The sequence below is a fragment of the Octopus sinensis genome, linkage group LG18 (assembly GCF_006345805.1).
Source record: "Octopus sinensis linkage group LG18, ASM634580v1, whole genome shotgun sequence".
Lineage (NCBI taxonomy): Eukaryota > Metazoa > Mollusca > Cephalopoda > Octopoda > Octopodidae > Octopus > Octopus sinensis.
Window position 1 is genome coordinate 36,191,411 of NC_043014.1, and position 17,500 is coordinate 36,208,910.

Sequence of the window (17,500 nt, forward strand, 5' to 3'; positions counted from 1 at the left end):
ATATATATTTATATATATACGTATAGATGTAAGTATGTACATATATGTATATATATATGCATATGTATATACATATTTATATATTATATATATATATATATATATATATATATATATATATATAGATATATTACATATGTATGTATATATATATATATACACACACACATACACACACAATAGGTATATATTGGAACTCATCAGAACCATGCATCCCATTTGAATATGATGATTATGGTTTATATATTTATTAATATTTAGCAGAAACAACAGAGTGACTTATGGGCAGAGAGTTTCATGTGTTAGCACTTATCAAAGGTTGATAAAAGTTTCGGCCCTTGCACCACTCTGTAGCTTCTGCGAAATATTAATAACAATATACTTACAGTCATGTTTTGAGTTCTATTTTTTCCTGTTTGCATCCCCATACCCATAAATATACACACACATACACAGACACACATGCACACACATACATGCATACACACACAGATACATACATAAATACATATGCACACACATATCTAAATAATTTTGTGAAATTTTCTGAAACAGTATAGTTTTAGTATTCTTCATTTATTTAATGCTTTATATACTTGGATGCAGGCTGCTTGGATATTGGATGACCACAGACCCGATCAGAACTGGCCACAAGCTGGAGAGGTGGTCTTGAAAGACTACTCTACAAGATATCGACCAGGACTGGAACTGGTTCTGAAAGGAGTTTCATGCCATATTCATTCTGGAGAAAAGGTAAATATTTCTTCCATTAAATAAGCTCTAAAACTGCATCCCAAAAGATTAGACTTTTTTTCTTTAACCCTTTTGGTATCAACCCACCTGAAACTACCTCTGGCTCTGTAGTACAAATGTTTTATTTTCAAAAGTTCTGAATTAAAATCTTCTACCAAAACTTAGTCAAAATTTATGTTCTTAGCACTACCTTAATGATAACTAAGTTATTTTACCAAATTCTTTGTTATATTCAAAATTAATTGAAAGAAACATAGAACAGCTCAACATAAATATGGAAACACAGAGAATCTCAACAGAAATCATCATCATCGTTTAAAATCCGTTTTCCATGCTGGCATGGGTTGGATAGTTTGACTGGGGAATGGCAAGCCAGGTGGCCACACCAGGCTCCAATCTGATCTGGCAATGTTTCTACAGTTGGATGCCTTTCCTAGCACCAACCACTCCAAGAGTGTGGTGGGTGCTGTTTAAATGCCATTGGCACAGGAACCAGTCAAGCAGCACTGGCATTAGCCATATTCAGATGGAGGTTTTTACGTGCCAGTGGCATAGGAGCCAGTCGGGGCAAGTAGGCTGGCATCGATTGCCTCTGGATGGTGCCTTCTACATGCCACTGGCACGGGAGTCAGTCAGGTGGCACTGGCATTGGCCATGTTTGGATGGTGCTTTTTACATGCCACTGGCACAAGGGGGCTGGCATTCACCACGTTCAAATGGTGCTTTTTACGTGCCACCGACATGGGCAGCCAGTCAGGCAGCACTGGCAATGACCCACGCATGATTGATGCTTATTGCGTGCCACCAGTATGGGAGCCAGTCAGGCATCACTGACATCAGTCACTACAATTTCCATTTGATTGTGGTTTGATTTGATTTATTTGACTCAATAGGTCTCCTCAAGCATAGCATGTCACCTGACAATCCAAAGGTATTGTTTTAAGTGGGTTGGTTATGCGACAATGGTGTAGGCTACAGCTGTGATCTCACTTTACTTGCTGGGTCTTCTCAGTCACAGTACATCTCTTATTCAGACAGCCTTTTATTCAGTTTTCATCTACTCAGTTTCATTTACAATACTTGAGTCAACCTATCTATGTGTATACATGCAAACATAAATTTACAACCTTATATTCATATATGTTTGTCTGTATATATGTGTGTGCATGAATGTATAAATATTTATATATATTTATTTCTGTATATAAGTATGTATGTGATGCTTGTATTATGTGTATATGTCTCTGTTTATATATACATTTTCCTTTCTTTAAACAGATTGGAATTGTGGGACGTACAGGCGCTGGTAAATCCTCATTAACTTTGTCTCTGTTCCGGATCATTGAAGCAGCAAAAGGAGCCATTATAGTAGACAAAGAGAATATTGCTAACTTTGGCTTACATGATGTTCGTTCAAGGTTTACTATACTACCCCAGGTGAATATAAATCTTTTTTTAACACTCAAAAATCCAGTTGATTTTACTGTAAATAGGAATCATAAGAACATTGAAGAACATTGCACTGTGTAACAAAATTGTAATTTTCGTTGTCTTTAGTCAGTAAGTGTTATTTTCTATTTTCTTCTGTCTTGAAATCAAAGTAAGTAACCGTTATTCCCTTCAAACGTTACTTTTGTGACCTAGAAATAAAATGTTTTGAAACTGACCTATTTTCCATTACATTTCAGACAGATTCAGCACTGAGTTGCTGAAGTAGAAATATCGCTATAGCAAATATTCTACTCACTACCACATATTTGCTTGTCAGTTGCTTGAGCATGTCTCTTAGTGGCTGACAATATGTGCATCCCTGATCATGAGCAGGAGTAGTTGGGGAGCATCATAGCCATGTGTTGAGAGGGATTTTTTTGGGGTTTGAATAAATGTAAGAAAATCAAAGTTTGAAGGAAATATTCACCATTTTTCATACTTTCTAGGGGTAAGCAAATAGGAAATGACAGTTACTACTCAAGGGCAAAAATCATGTTACTCAGTGTTACGAGCATTATTCACATAATGTTAGCATACCATTTCCCAGGGACCAACTTGTAAAATTTGCTTCTGTGAAAATGCATAGTACTCCATTTGCTCCACTATTATTGCTCTATAGAGAGCTGAATCATCTCCTAAATACACATCATATTGTGATGTAGTTTATATAAGTTAAGTTAATTTTTTGGCTCAAAAAGCAAAAAGCAACGCCATGTAGGGGGACATGGAGTTATGTACAGGGAGGGTGTTCATGCAAAGAGTTCAGGCCATTTCTGGTCAAGAGAGACTTTGAACCGAGCGGTCGTCGGCATCTTCACTATCTTGTCCGGCAGCTTATTCCACGGATCCGCAACCCGGACGGAGAAAGCCCCTCTCCTTCGATTGAGATGAAATCGTCACAGATAGAGCTTGTACATATTGTTCATGTAGTTCTGCATAGATACACTCCCATAGGTAAATTAATCTAGCTGTAAGCATACACCTGACCTAGTTATTACCCATATATTTGACACCAAATGATGAATGTCTCATCAAAGTTAACAGCCTTTATGTACTGTTGAATGATTAATATGTATCTTTCACACTGCAACTGAGTTTGTTCAGTTAGTTCCAACATAGATTCTAAGATCAAATCACTTGCCTGGCAAGTACACCTCTAAAATATATGTGTTTGTATGTGTATATTATATAATAAAAAAAATAAATGCGCCCTTTTAAAGCCTAGCCAGGCTCATGAGCCCGGTTTCTCGGTTTCAATGGCATATGTGTTCCCCAGCTGGATGGGACGCCAGTCCATCACAGCGTTACTCATTTTTGCCAGCTGAGTGGACTGGAGCAACGTGAAATGAAGTGTTTTGCTCAAGAACACAATGCATCGCCTGGTCCAGGAATCGAAACCACAATCTTACAATCATGATGCTGACACCCTTACCACTAAGCCACGTGCCTCCACTATTATATAATATATATAGGTTTGGTAGCATAAACAGAAAAATAGAATTCAAAATACGTATGTATATATTTTTGTTTAATTAGAAGTTACAAAGTGACTTAATGGCTAAGTGTGTAGGTGTATGCGTTTCTCTCTGTGTATGTGTGTATTTAAACACTAGATAAATGGTAGAAACTTTGGAATATAAGACAAAAATCTCTTGTAATATTTGGTGTTATTCAAGTCATTAACATTAAAACTTGATTTTTATTTCAGGAACCTTTTCTTTTTTCTGATTCCCTTCGAAGCAATCTAGATCCTTTCAATAAATACACTGATGGAGAACTATGGAAAGCACTTGAACATGCACATTTGGTCGATTATGTGAAGTCTCAACCTTCAGGTTTACAGTATGAGTGTGGAGAAGGAGGACAAAATCTAAGGTGAATTTTCTAATGCTTGCTAATTTTTTAATCTTCCTCACTCGTAACTGTCATTTTAGAAAGAGAGAATAAAACACCTAAGAAAATATCCAGTATATTTTACTAGCACAAAGACACACAAACACACGTGTATATACGATGGATTTCTTCCAGTTTCCATCTACCAAATCTACTCACAAAGCCTTGGTTAGCCCAAGGCTAAAATAGAAGACACTTGCCCAAGGTGCCATTCAGTGGGACTAGACTCAGAACCATGTGATTCAGAAGCAAGCTTCTTATTTCTTTATTGCCTACAAGGGGCTAAACATAGAGGGGACAAACAAGGACAGACAATGGGATTAAGTCGATTACATTGACCCCAGTGCGTAACTGGTACTTATTTAATTGACCCTGAAAGGATGAAAGGCAAAGTCGACCGCGGCGGAATTTGAACTCAGAACGTAACAGTAGACGAAATACGGCTATGCATTTTTGCCTGGCGTGCTAACGATTTTGCCAGCTCGCCACCGTCTTACCACATAGATACACCTACACACACACACATGCATGCACGCATAGTGTGTTTGGGCTAAATTTGACAATACAGAAAAAGAAAGGACTGTTTTTAAAAAATCAAAAAATATCAACAGATTAATCAAAGTAGCTGCTCTCAGCTTCCACCACTGCCTCAAGATGGCCGTGGAACCTGGTGCATGTGTTCCTTACTGTCTCTCTAGGAAGATCTTTGAACACAAAGCCGGCAACTTCCAGGGGGCCAGTAAGTCATTTACATCAACCCCCAGTGTTTAACTGGTACTTACTTTATCTACTTATTTTAATCATTCTGTCAGCTCACTGCCTTAATAATAAAGCATACTAGACATCATCATCATCATCATAGCTAATGTTATTTCTTCTCTGTTTACAGTGCTGGTCAACGTCAACTGGTCTGCCTAGCTCGTGCCCTTTTGCAGAGGTCTAAGCTGTTGGTGCTAGATGAAGCTACAGCTGCTGTTGACATGGAAACTGATACTCTTATCCAACAGACGATACGGAGCGAGTTATCTGATTGCACAATCCTCACCATTGCACACAGACTGAACACCATCATGGATTACGACAGGTAAGAGAGCCATCCCTGCTATTGTTCATGCCATGTTTTGATAGTTATCAGAGTTGTTGCTGCTGTTGTTCACCTGTTTAGCTGCTTGAGTTATGTGACTATATTGTGGTCATTATTATTACTGTAACACTGCTGTTGTTGTTTAGGCCCAGGTCAACACTGATTGAGTAAGCTTTTGATCAAAGATGTTACAGTCATGCCTGTGATATGCTAAAAGGTGTCACAGTCACCTTTTTTGCATATCAAAAAAAGACACACACACACCTATATATATATATATATATATATATATATATATATATATATATATATATATATATATATATATATATATATATATATATATATACACACATGACGGGCTTCTCTCAGTTTCTTATTTCTTTATTGCCCACAAGGGGCTAAACATAGAGGGGACTGACAAAGGGATTAAGTCGATTACAACGACCCCAGTGTGTAACTGGTACTAAATCTATCGACCTCGAAAAGGATGAAAGGCAAAGTCAACCTTGACGGAATTTGAACTCAGAACGTGACAGATGACAAAATACCACTAAGCATTTCGCCCGGTGTGCTGTTTCTGCCAGCTCACCGCCTTCTCTCAGTTTCTCTCTACCAAATCCACTCACAAGGCTTTGATCAGCCCTAGGTTATAGAAGACACTTGCCCAAGGTACCAAGCAGTGAAACTGGATCCCAAACGTTGTGGTTGGGGAGCAAGCTTCTCACCACACATCCATGCCTGCGTCTGTACATATATGACTCCACTGTCTTATGTCTCCTGTTTTTAATAGGTTGGGTGGGATTTAAGGAAGATCTGGTTGCTTATTGTTGTCAGTCATATGACTATATAAAGGTTTCTTCATTGTTGTTGTTCTTACTGTTGTTGCTTTACTCACCTGAACATGCAGCCTTGTATTTGTGCTTGAAGAATCGTTTTTGAAATTCTATCCTGCAACATTCTATAGTACTCTATAGTACTCTAGCTGTGACCTCTCAATGCAGAGAAGTATAGATTCTCTAATGTTTGAGCTATGCACACTGTAGAGTAATATTACTCCAGAAATCTTCTGGAAGAACACCATTTTGGCCAATTGCATTGGTGATTGTACTCCTTCAGTAATTGCACAATATTTCGGTGGCACGTAAAAAGCACCATCCGATCGTGACCGTTTGCCAGCCTTGTCTGGCACGTAAAAAGCACCCACTACACTCACGGAGTGGTTGACGTTAGGAAGGGCATCCAGCTGTAGAAACATTGCCAGATCAGACTGAGCCTGGTGCAGCCTTCTGGCTTCCCAGACCCCAGTTGAATGGTCCAACCCATGCTAGCATGGAAAGCGGACGCTAAACAATGATGATGATGATAGGTGAGGATAGGCACAAAAAATTGAATTGAAAACTAGCTTGGCATTTTTTTCACTGGCCTTTTGTTTCATACCGATTTAAGGCTGTAGTTGGTGTATTACTGTGCCAGAACCTGCAATTCTAGAATTCAATTCAGCATTCTGCTTGCCATCATCCATGAATACTGCCCCAGGATACAAATCTGTATGAAAAATGTAGTCAGGGAGATGATTTCAGAGATGATAGTTCTTAGTAGGACATGCTTGGTACAGAGTCTGTGACTCTATACTGAAGAATTTGAAGGTGATATAAGTGAGAGGTAAACCTGTTAATTAGATTATGGGTATCTGTAGATAAGAAATTTCATTGAAACTTTGTGACTCTGGGTTCAGTACCCAGGGTAAGAATTTTCTATTGTAGTCTCTAATCCATCTATGTTTTGGGAGTTAAACTGGCCAGAAAGTACACAGGCTCATCAGATGGGTTGTATCTGCTGTAGGTTAATAAGCTTCATCAGACATCTAGTTTAATGTCATCCACCCGGCCAGTAACTATCTCTAGCAATATCCACTCTGTTGTAAACATTTGTATTGTGCTTCTAATCTGAAGATAAATAATTTGTTAACTTAAAGGGCTGTTTTCTAAGTACAGTAATTCATTGCGTGTGGTTTCTTCCTCCTTTTTTCCCCAACCAAATTCAGAAGACCTACAACATGTCTATGAGTGCTACCCTTTTCATTATGCCACCCCCCCCCCACCAAACATACACACAGTGAATGAACTGAAGAGCGTTAACTTTCCATTTTATTTAGTTATATATTTTTTTCTTTTACAGAATAATGGTTTTAGACCATGGAAGAATTGCAGAATTTGATAAACCAGAGGACCTTTTAAAAGACAATAAATCTATATTTTATCAAATGGCTAAGAATGCAGGATGCATTTGAAAAATAGGGGAATAATTAAATAAATTAATACACACTAACACATATCGAAGAACAAAAAGATAAAATTAATATTTCAATTAATTTATAGCCAGCTAAATTAATAAACAAAAAATGAATCATCAGCCATGAAGAGAAAAAAAAATTGTAATCAATTCTACAAAAAGAACAAAAAACTCTTTGTTTTCCTCAAAATGATTCAGAGTTCAAATGCATTCCTTGAACATGCATATATGTATACATACATGCATACATTTATGTATGCATGCATATATATATATATATGTATATATATATGCACACACCCATATATATATGCATATATATATATAAATACATACATACATGCACACACACACTCACACACACACAAATATATATATAAATACATACATGCATATATATAAATAAAATTTATACATAAATACATACATGCATATATAAATATATTTATATATAAATATGTACATGCATACTCTTATATATACATACATACATATACATATATAGAAGTATATTTCTACATGTATACACACACACACACACACATATATATATATACATACACACACACACACATATATACACGTATATATATATATATATTCATACATATAAGTATATATATTCATACATATAAGTATATATATTCATACATATAAGTACATATATTCATACATATATATATATATACATACACATATATATATATGATGATTATTATATAATATATATACACACACATATATGCACATACATACATATATATATACACACACACACATATATGCATAAGCAGAAAAATTTATATTTTTCCAGTTTGAAAAAGTTGAATCTTTTGTTCAACTTTTAATTCACTGTTAACTTTTTATAAAAAGAAATAAATATTTATAAATTAAACTGAGTTCTTTGTCAGGTGGTGTTTAATTTGGTTTTGATGTATTCTTATATATGTTAAAATGCTATGCATTATGACAGAATGAGGTGATTGGTTACAGCTATTTTGATACTGGTGACTCCATATGGTTGACTGGACAGTAAACTTGTTTTTACTAATCTTATTTTTGGCACAGACCAGTGGCAGCTCATGTATAGGAAATGCAGAAGTGCAGCACCCCCTATTTCTACATGATATTATAAAAAACATACAATATAATGAGTCTATTTTTTTCTTTAATTTTCTTTTTATACTTGTACATTATATAATCCTTAAGCTTAATGTCAGTAGCCATCCCCTAGTTTATGAAAATAATACAAAAACTGCATTTCACAGTTCCAGCGATGCAGTGTTTGGCTGTTGTGTGCATGCTCACATGTCTGTGATAGGAAGCTTCATGCTAGGGAGAGAGAGCACTGTCATTCATGTAGTGCCTGTGAAATGTAGTGTTTCTTTTTGTCTCTGCATGTGTTGTGCTTGAAAACATGTTTATATTCTTCAATGTGATAAAGTGTAGAATTAGATTATTATCCTGTTTCTAGCTTCAGTGTTGCTGCCAGGATTTGAAAATAGGGCACCCCCTGCCATTTTGTGATTTAGTGGGGATTTTCAAAACACAAGGGAAAATTTGTAGCAGTTTTCAGTGAACAAATTAAACACACTATGTGGCAGTGGCTAAAACAGGAACTGAACTGCTCAAGTATATGTATAAATTATGACCCAAGTATCGATCTATTGCAATTCAGTCTATTTTAGATTTAGGGTTAGTTAGGGTTAGGGGTGGGGGAAGGGTATCTTTTTTTCTTCACAAATGTAAATAAACCCAATCTGTTTCTTAAAGGAGGGACATATTCATACGGCACAGAATGCTTTCACCTCAATAGACGGTCATTGATTGGTTAATATTGCCGAAATGCAAGAAATTAAAGATAAAATATCTTACAAACCATAGAATTTTCTCAAGATGGCCAAGAGAAAATGATGTTTTATAAACACCTTCTACCAGTATACGAAGTTTAAAAGTGTTTAGTTACGTGGAAATTATTTTAAAACACTGCCGTTCAAACTGAAAAGATCCGGTCACGGTCTCAAAGCGACGAAAATATTTTGACAAATTAAATTTAAATCAAAATGTTTATTGGTAAAGAAGCAGAGACATCAATAAATGCAATTTGGGAAAATAAAAATAAAATTGCAGAAACTGATAATTTTAATAAACCTGTAAAAGAAACACACACACACACACACACACACACACACACACACACACACATACACATACACACACTCGTACCAACATACATAAAATACTCTCCACCATTGTGATTTCCCGGATTTTCGGAAGGATACTGGCGTTTATTTTATACCCTTAATTCAACTAGCCTCTTTGATTGCTGTACACCAGGCGGAAAGCTTACAGAGGGTTCTGTTTTGATTCTTTAAATCCCTGTTGTTTGTTTATATATAATTCAGTTAGGTAGAACCAAACAAGCTAAAGGTATCAGGGATCTTTTCGGTTTGAACGGCAGTTTTTTCTATGTCATATGAAATTGAAATTGTCACCCATAATTATGACCCTAGTATCGATCTCTTGCATTTCAATCTGTTTTGGGGTTAGGGTTAGTTAGGGTTAGGGGTGGGGGGAAGGGTATCTTTTTTTTCTTCACAAATGTAAATAAACCCAATCTGTTTCTTAAATGAAGGACATATTCATACGGCACAGAATGTTTTTTTTTACCTCAATAGACGTCAGTGATTGGTTGAAATTGCAGAAATTGAAGAAAAAAAAAACCCAAATATCTTACAAACTATAGAATTTTCTCAATAAAGCCAAGAGAAAAAGATATTTTATAAACACATTCTACCAGTAGACGAAGTTTAAAATTCTTTAGTTACCTAGAAGTTATGTTGAAAACTGCCGTTCAAACCGAAAAGATCCGGTATCAATTTCTAATAATATGTTGACATCTAGCTATTTGACAACAATAAGCAATTTAGCGGAGAGAACATTTATCTTCCGTTTGACTCGATACAAATCTTATAATAATTCTTACTGCCATGTTAATAGTAAGAAACAAGGGAGATCACTCTCACGCTACCTGATTAAAGTAATAATTGAGAAGTATGAATCGCGCCTCTCTAGTTTTTTTCTCTGAGATCTTCCTTCATATCGTGTGAAATTGTTTTCTGTGATACATTTCATAACTATTTCGCAGGAATAGAATTTTATTTTTTAAATTACGTGCCTATTCTGGTTCAGGCTTTCTACTTTAATTTTAATTGCGTGGTTTCGGCGTTTTGCTATACACTACTAATTTAATAGCTGAGACATATATCAAAAGGTTTATGGTTTCGTAGGTTAATTTCACAACTCAAAACTAGTGTTTCCCAACCTATTTTCCCACTAGGGCCCACTATAACTTTCCAGAAAAATATATGCCCCATCAGCCGTTGGAAGCAAAGCAAATTTATTTTTACAATTTTATCAATTGTTTAATACAAAAGAATCGGATCTTTTCGGTTTGAACAGCAGTTTTTAATATAATTTCTAGGTAAGTAAAAAAATTTAAACTTCGTATACTGGTAGAATGTGTTTATAAAACATCTTTTTCTCTTGGCTTTATTGAGAAAATTCTATAGTTTGTAAGATATTTGTAAGATTTTTTCTTCAATTTCTGCAATTTCAACCAATCAATGACGTCTATTGAGTTAAAAAGCATTCTGTGCCGTATGAATATGTCCCTCGTTTAAGAAACAGATTGGGTTTATTTACATTTGTGAAGAAAAAAAGATACCCTTCCCCCACCCCTAACCCTAACTAACCCTAAATCTAAAATAGATTGAATTGCAATAGATCGATTATAGGGTCATAATTATGGGTGACAATTTCATATGACACCGCTAGAAAAAAACTGCCGTTCAAACTGAAAAGATCCAAAGAATCTACCGGTAATTTGTTTTTTATTAAGTACTGAGTACGGAAAATAAATGACATTATTGACTAAGAAAAGAAACCTTTTGCCTGGCGGCTACGGCATTACACCCTTCCTCAATTTTCCCAGGCCCCACCGGTGGTGTGTATCCCCCACGTTGGGAATCACTGCCTTAGACTGAGTGGTCTTCGGATATTTGCTTGCTATTTCGTTTATTGCCACTATTTCGAATTGTCAAATTAATGTCTTTTTTTTTATATATTTTAGTTTCAAATTTTAACATATACGAATTTTATTTCATATATGACGCGTATGTATATGATACATGCATAGTACAAAAGAAACGATAAAGGAAAAAAAGCCGATAAAGGAAGAAAGAAATGAAAGAAAGAAACATCAATGTAGCACAAAAATGCTTCAATTGGTCGCACACCACAAGATTCAACGGAACCTTCTGAAGCAAGCCAGCACGTTCGCGATATTACCACGTGCTATGGCATTGGAGAAGCCAAACATCCACTTGGTCATCACCTGACACCTCGGTGAGGCGAGCAGCCAACGACGACAACAACTTCGTCGTTTGTGGCCCAGCCCCTCCAAACGTCTCAAGCGCCACAGGTTCACTGCCAGGTCCCCATACTTCAGGGTTTTGTTCCGTTCGGCTACGGAAGCAGTGACCTTCCCATTTACCGCAGCATCCATGATGTGGGAGGGAACAAAAAAGTCACAGACCGTGGCGTCCCAGATGAGGCACCTATCTCTTACCCAGAGGGTGAGACCATCTTGTCTCTTCCAATCACTCTAGAATCGAGGGCCCGCTTTAAGGTTATGACGAGCGAAGCGACCACAGTTTAGGCAGCAAGACAAACCGTGAAGACTTAGGGATCGAGGAGCCTACCACAGCGATATCTCAGTCCCTTACAAAGTCAACTGCCACTCTGAGTGCGATGGCGATGCGAGCTCAATAAGACTGAGTAGACCTCCAATGTTGGCTGCAAGCAAGGCCTCATTCCAGTTCACCAAGAATTTTACACTATCAGAAAGTAGGCCACACCTTGAAAATTGATCAGATTGATCGGGAAGAGAGTTGAAAGAGGTACCTGAACGCATATTGTCCCATACTTTCTGCTTCCGTCTATCTTCAACTGTTACAGGAACGGACAAATCCAGCTCTCTCAACCGTTGCAGAGCTTCATCCATCTCCCTGTTGGAATTAGTCCATAATAGAGGGAAGATGTTTCCTACTGAAGGGGAGCAAGTATGGGTGGAAGAAAGAAAACCGACGGTATCAGGGCGTGTATAAGTCTTGAAAAAATTACAAAAATCGATTCCAGGTGAGAATGCGATCGATAAAGCCGTGGGAATGTGCATTTGTACGCGCAAGTACATCAGCTGTTGCGATCGATACTACGCGTACACGAGAAAAATGCACGTGCAGTTTGCGCAAAAAAAGCCGACTGGCTTGAAATAATGCCACAAAATGCAGTATATTTAAGAGACCAAAAAAGTAAGATGCAAAAGAGATATTTTCTTCAAACTTGGCATGAAGGTAGGAAAGACTATTTGGTTTCTCAAGAAGTTTTTTTTGCCTTAACTTCGTTTAACAAAGCCAAAAATTTTATTGAAATAAAGGCATGCTTAATTATTTTTTAATGTAAAGAAAACACTGATTGCTTTTTATTCAGCGGATATGATTCAGCACCGTCTATTGGACGGGGCGGGGGCGTTTTGCTCGTGTGTATATATATATATATATATATGTACTCGACTGCTGGCATTTAGCAATTGTTTGTCTCATTGGTTCTACCATTAGTAAAACTGTCGGCGTCTTTAACGGCATAGGTATGCTAGGATTTATTGCATTATTTTTTGTTTCTTTTCCTACTTTTGCTTGTTTCAGTCATTAGACTGCGACCATGCTGGGGCACCGCCTTGAAGAAGTTTAGTCGAACGAATAGACCCCCAGTACTTTTAAAAATTCTATCAATCTATTTTACCGAACTGCTTCGTTACTGGGACGTAAAGATACCATCACCGGTTGTTAAGGGGTGGTGGGAGACAAACACAAATATGAAGACACACACACACACACACACACACACACACACACACACACACACACACACACACACACACACACACACACACACACACACACACACACACACACACACGCGCGCGCGCGCATGTGCGAGCTTCTTTCTGTTTCCGTCTACCAAATCTACTCACAAAGATTTGGTCAGCTCCAGATTATTGGAGAAGACATTTGCCAAAGTGGGACTGAACCTAGAACCATGTGTTTGGGAAACAAGCTTCTTACTACATCTATGTACAATCATGCCTCTATGCACAATCATACCTGCCATTTTATTATATCAGATTAGGCTATGTCATATTTTTGTTTTGATCGAATCGGGATCAGATGTTCCCCCACCATTTTGTTTTGACAGTCAAACCTAAACGCAAATATACATACATACATACATGCATTTGCATACATACATATATACATACATACATATGCATACATACATACATATGCATACGTACATACACATATACTCACATGTATACTTATACGCCTATACACACACACATATTTATATGTGTATAAGTACATATACATACATACGCACACACATATATACATACATATATAAATACCTACACATATAAGTGAAGCATGCCACGTCATCAATCAAATTATTTCGTTTTACGACGAATGACACACAAGTGAAAAAGGGTCTCAAAACACAATGATTAAAGACAACCAAAACGGCAATTTTTTTTTTTACGTTTAAAGCTTCACGTATCGTAGTGAACTATAAAATAACAATCTACACATCGTTTTAGACAGTTTTGAAAGGGTTCACCCTTTTTTTTTTTAATAATTACGAAAATGATGTTTTCATAGAAGTAGTTTTTAATGACAACATAACAATGACTGCTAAAGGTAAAAAACTTTCTTTGAAACAAAAGGAAAAAACTAATGAACCAATCGAGAAACAGGTGATTCATGAAAATGCATATATTTTTCCTAATGGAGATAGATATGAAGGCCAATACGCGTATGGCCCAGATGGAAATGTACAGAGATGTGGCTTTGGAAAACATATTTCAGCTGATGGTACAGTTTATGAGGGCATGTGGAAAGATGATGCAATGAATGGTACCGGACTACTTACACATTCTTCAGGAGATGTCTATGAAGGAGAGTTTGTCAATAATCAATTCCATGGAGAAGGGACATATACATGGGCAAATGAGTCCTATGTTAAAGGAAATTTTGTGAGAAATAAAATGGAAGGCAAAGGAGAATTTTGTGATACGATGAAGCAAATATGGGATGGAGATTTTCACAAACAAACAGCTACAGGTTTACAGTTCAGACTAAACACGAATTAGGAAAGTCCAAGCAAATAAATGCTAGAAACGTAAACATTGAGAAACAATTATTTAATAATTCTATGCTTACATTTTAATTGTTAGTTAAGCTATGAAATTTATTGAGCATTTGAAATTTGTTGAACATGTTTTAGCATTTATGAAACGTTTTCTAGTGCATTTTCTGATTTTCACTTCTCTTTTATTTTTACCATTGAAAAGCAGAAAGAAAGATTTTGAAGCTGGTATGTTTGAATAAATTTTTTAAAATATGAAAACAGCTTAAAATTCGCTTTAAAACTCAGTTGCCTGTTCAACCCCAACACCAATTTTCTGATATTTGTGTGTGTGAGTGTGCGTGTGCGTGCGCGCGCGTTTGTTTGTTTGCGTGTATGTGTGTTTGTATGTATTTATGTATCATGGAGATAGCTGGATAGATAGTTATATAAGTGAAATGTGCAAAACCCAGTTAACCAAATAGAACTTGTACACACACACACACACACACACTCACACACACACACACACACACACACACACACACACAAATATAGGATCTAAAGATCGAGGTGCTGGAAGAACGTTAGCTACAAGCAATCCGTAGTAAATTTTAAAAAAAAAACAACTTTTAAGGACAATAGTGGTTTATTGAGACGGAAGGTTGAGGATTGTTTTCGTATCAAAGTACGATAAACTGAAAAAAGTTATTTTTATATTTCACGGTAGGCGACCAGGGTTACCAGGTATGCAAATAGGAATATAAGAGTTAAGGAATGGAGTACATAAGATCCGGGCTACATGTGTTGCATGCGAGCAGAACCTCGGAAGAGGTAAATATCCAAGCGAGTTTTATTGTAGGCTACTCTTCAGCCCAAGGATATCTTTGCCCGCAGAGTAGCCTGCGCTTTACGCCTCGCTTGGATATTTATCAGTTTCGAGGTTACGCTCGTTATCTAACATATAATAATAATAATAATGAAATTATTGTATACAGTGCTCAAGTGCACCACAACTTGTCAGAAAGTGCATATAAAGTACATGCAGTAATGTAGAAATGTCTGGAAAGTGAACAGTGTATGAGTCAGATACATGCTTGTGTGTGTATGGAGGGGAGAAAATCAAGTGTAGTGTTGGCGAATCTCAGGAAGCATGGAAGTTTTGAAGGATGCAGTGCTCCGACAACTAACAACCGATGCCGGCAGTTTGTTCCATGCTCCAGCAACTCTCAGCGTGAAAAAATGTTTCCTGAAGTCATGGGAGCTGTGCTGTTTTCTTGATTTGTAAATATGTCCACGGGTGTTAGATGGGTGGAGTTTGAAGAGGTGCTCAGAGTTATTGTTTGTGCGATGGTTGATAATTTTATGGGTAGCCCGGATCTTAAATAATACTCTATTACATAACTCATATATATATACATAATGATATATGATATGTACCGATATAGTAATAATAATAATAGTAATAATAACAATAATAGTAATAATAATAGTAATAATAATAATGATAATAATAATAATAGTAATAATAATAATAATAATAATAGTAATAATAATAATGATAATAATAATAATAGTAATAATAAATGCCCTGATGCAGTACCAGGCAGTGGCTCTCATGGCTTCTGATCTTAACTGATTGGAAGTGTTATCATGTACATTGTTTTGTCTTGGTATAAAAGGATGGCTGCTACAGCAAATATTCTGCTCAATACCCAGATTTGCTGTCAGTTGTTTGACCTTACCAGTTGAACATGTCCCTTAGTGGCTGATGATATGTGCATCTCTGATCACAAGCAGAAGTAGTGGGGGAGCATCATAGCCATGTGTTGAGAGGTATTCTTTGGGGTTTGAATAATTCACCTCTGGAAACATGGGTGGTTCTTTCAACATCCTTAAACAACCCTTACTCAGGGACCATGTCGCGCACATATGGTTTGGATGCATGTGCCTAGTGTACCCTTATCAGACGGGTAGTCATGATGGGTATATGGGGCTTCGTATAATTTACCCCAGTGGTCACTTTGATGCATGAATGCTCTCTCACCAATAGTAATAATAATACTAATATAATAATAATAGTAATAATATCCAGACAGTGGCTCTCATGGCTTCTGATCTTAACTGATTGGAAGTGTTATCATGTACATTGTTTCGTCTTGGTATAAAAGATGGGCTACAGCAAATATTCTGCTCAATACCACAGATTTGCTTGTCAGTTGTTTGACCTTAACCAGTTGACCATGTCCCTTAGTGGCTGACGATATGTGCATCTCTGATCGCCAGCAGAGGTAGTGGGGGAGCATCATAGCCGTTTGTTGAAAGGAATTCTTAGAGGTTGGGATAATTCACCTTTGGAGACATGGGTGTTTCGTTCAGCATCCTTAAACAATCCTTATTCAGGGGACCTTTAGCTGAATGGGCTACTCAACCAGAAGAAAATTCTACTGGCCCTTGACCTTAACCAGTTGACCATGTCCTTAGTGGCTGACGATATGTGCATCTCTGATCGTCAGCAGAGGTTGTGGGGAGCATCATAGCCGTTTGTTGAAAGGAATTCTAGAGGTTGGATAATTCACCTTTGGAGACATGGGTGTTTCGTTCGCATCCTTAAACAATCCTTATTCAGGGGACCTTTTAGCTGAATGGGCTACTCAACCAGAAGAAAATTCTAACTGGGCCCCACCTGCAAGGTCATATGCTGCTTATCTTGATATGAGATCACCATGTTGTCCACAT

General features: G+C 36.8%; 2 protein-coding genes across 2 annotated transcripts in view; both read left to right on the forward strand.

Annotated features, from left to right (window-relative positions):
* LOC115221398 (multidrug resistance-associated protein 1) overlaps positions 1-7,644 on the forward strand; it is a 72,044-nt gene extending 64,400 nt beyond the window's left edge. The window contains exons 26-30 of the mRNA XM_029791577.2: positions 607-753; positions 2,032-2,190; positions 3,953-4,119; positions 5,027-5,221; positions 7,403-7,644. Of these exons, the coding sequence (XP_029647437.1) occupies positions 607-753; positions 2,032-2,190; positions 3,953-4,119; positions 5,027-5,221; positions 7,403-7,514 (780 nt within the window). The 3' untranslated portion in view covers positions 7,515-7,644. The remainder of the gene's footprint in view (positions 1-606; positions 754-2,031; positions 2,191-3,952; positions 4,120-5,026; positions 5,222-7,402) is intronic.
* A 6,610-nt stretch (positions 7,645-14,254) lies between these two features.
* On the forward strand, positions 14,255-14,956 carry LOC115221235 (MORN repeat-containing protein 2-like). The gene has a single exon (XM_036510758.1). It carries the CDS (start codon positions 14,322-14,324, stop codon positions 14,784-14,786), a length of 465 nt encoding a protein of 154 aa, XP_036366651.1. The 5' UTR covers positions 14,255-14,321; the 3' UTR covers positions 14,787-14,956.
* Positions 14,957-17,500: the final 2,544 nt, after the last annotated feature.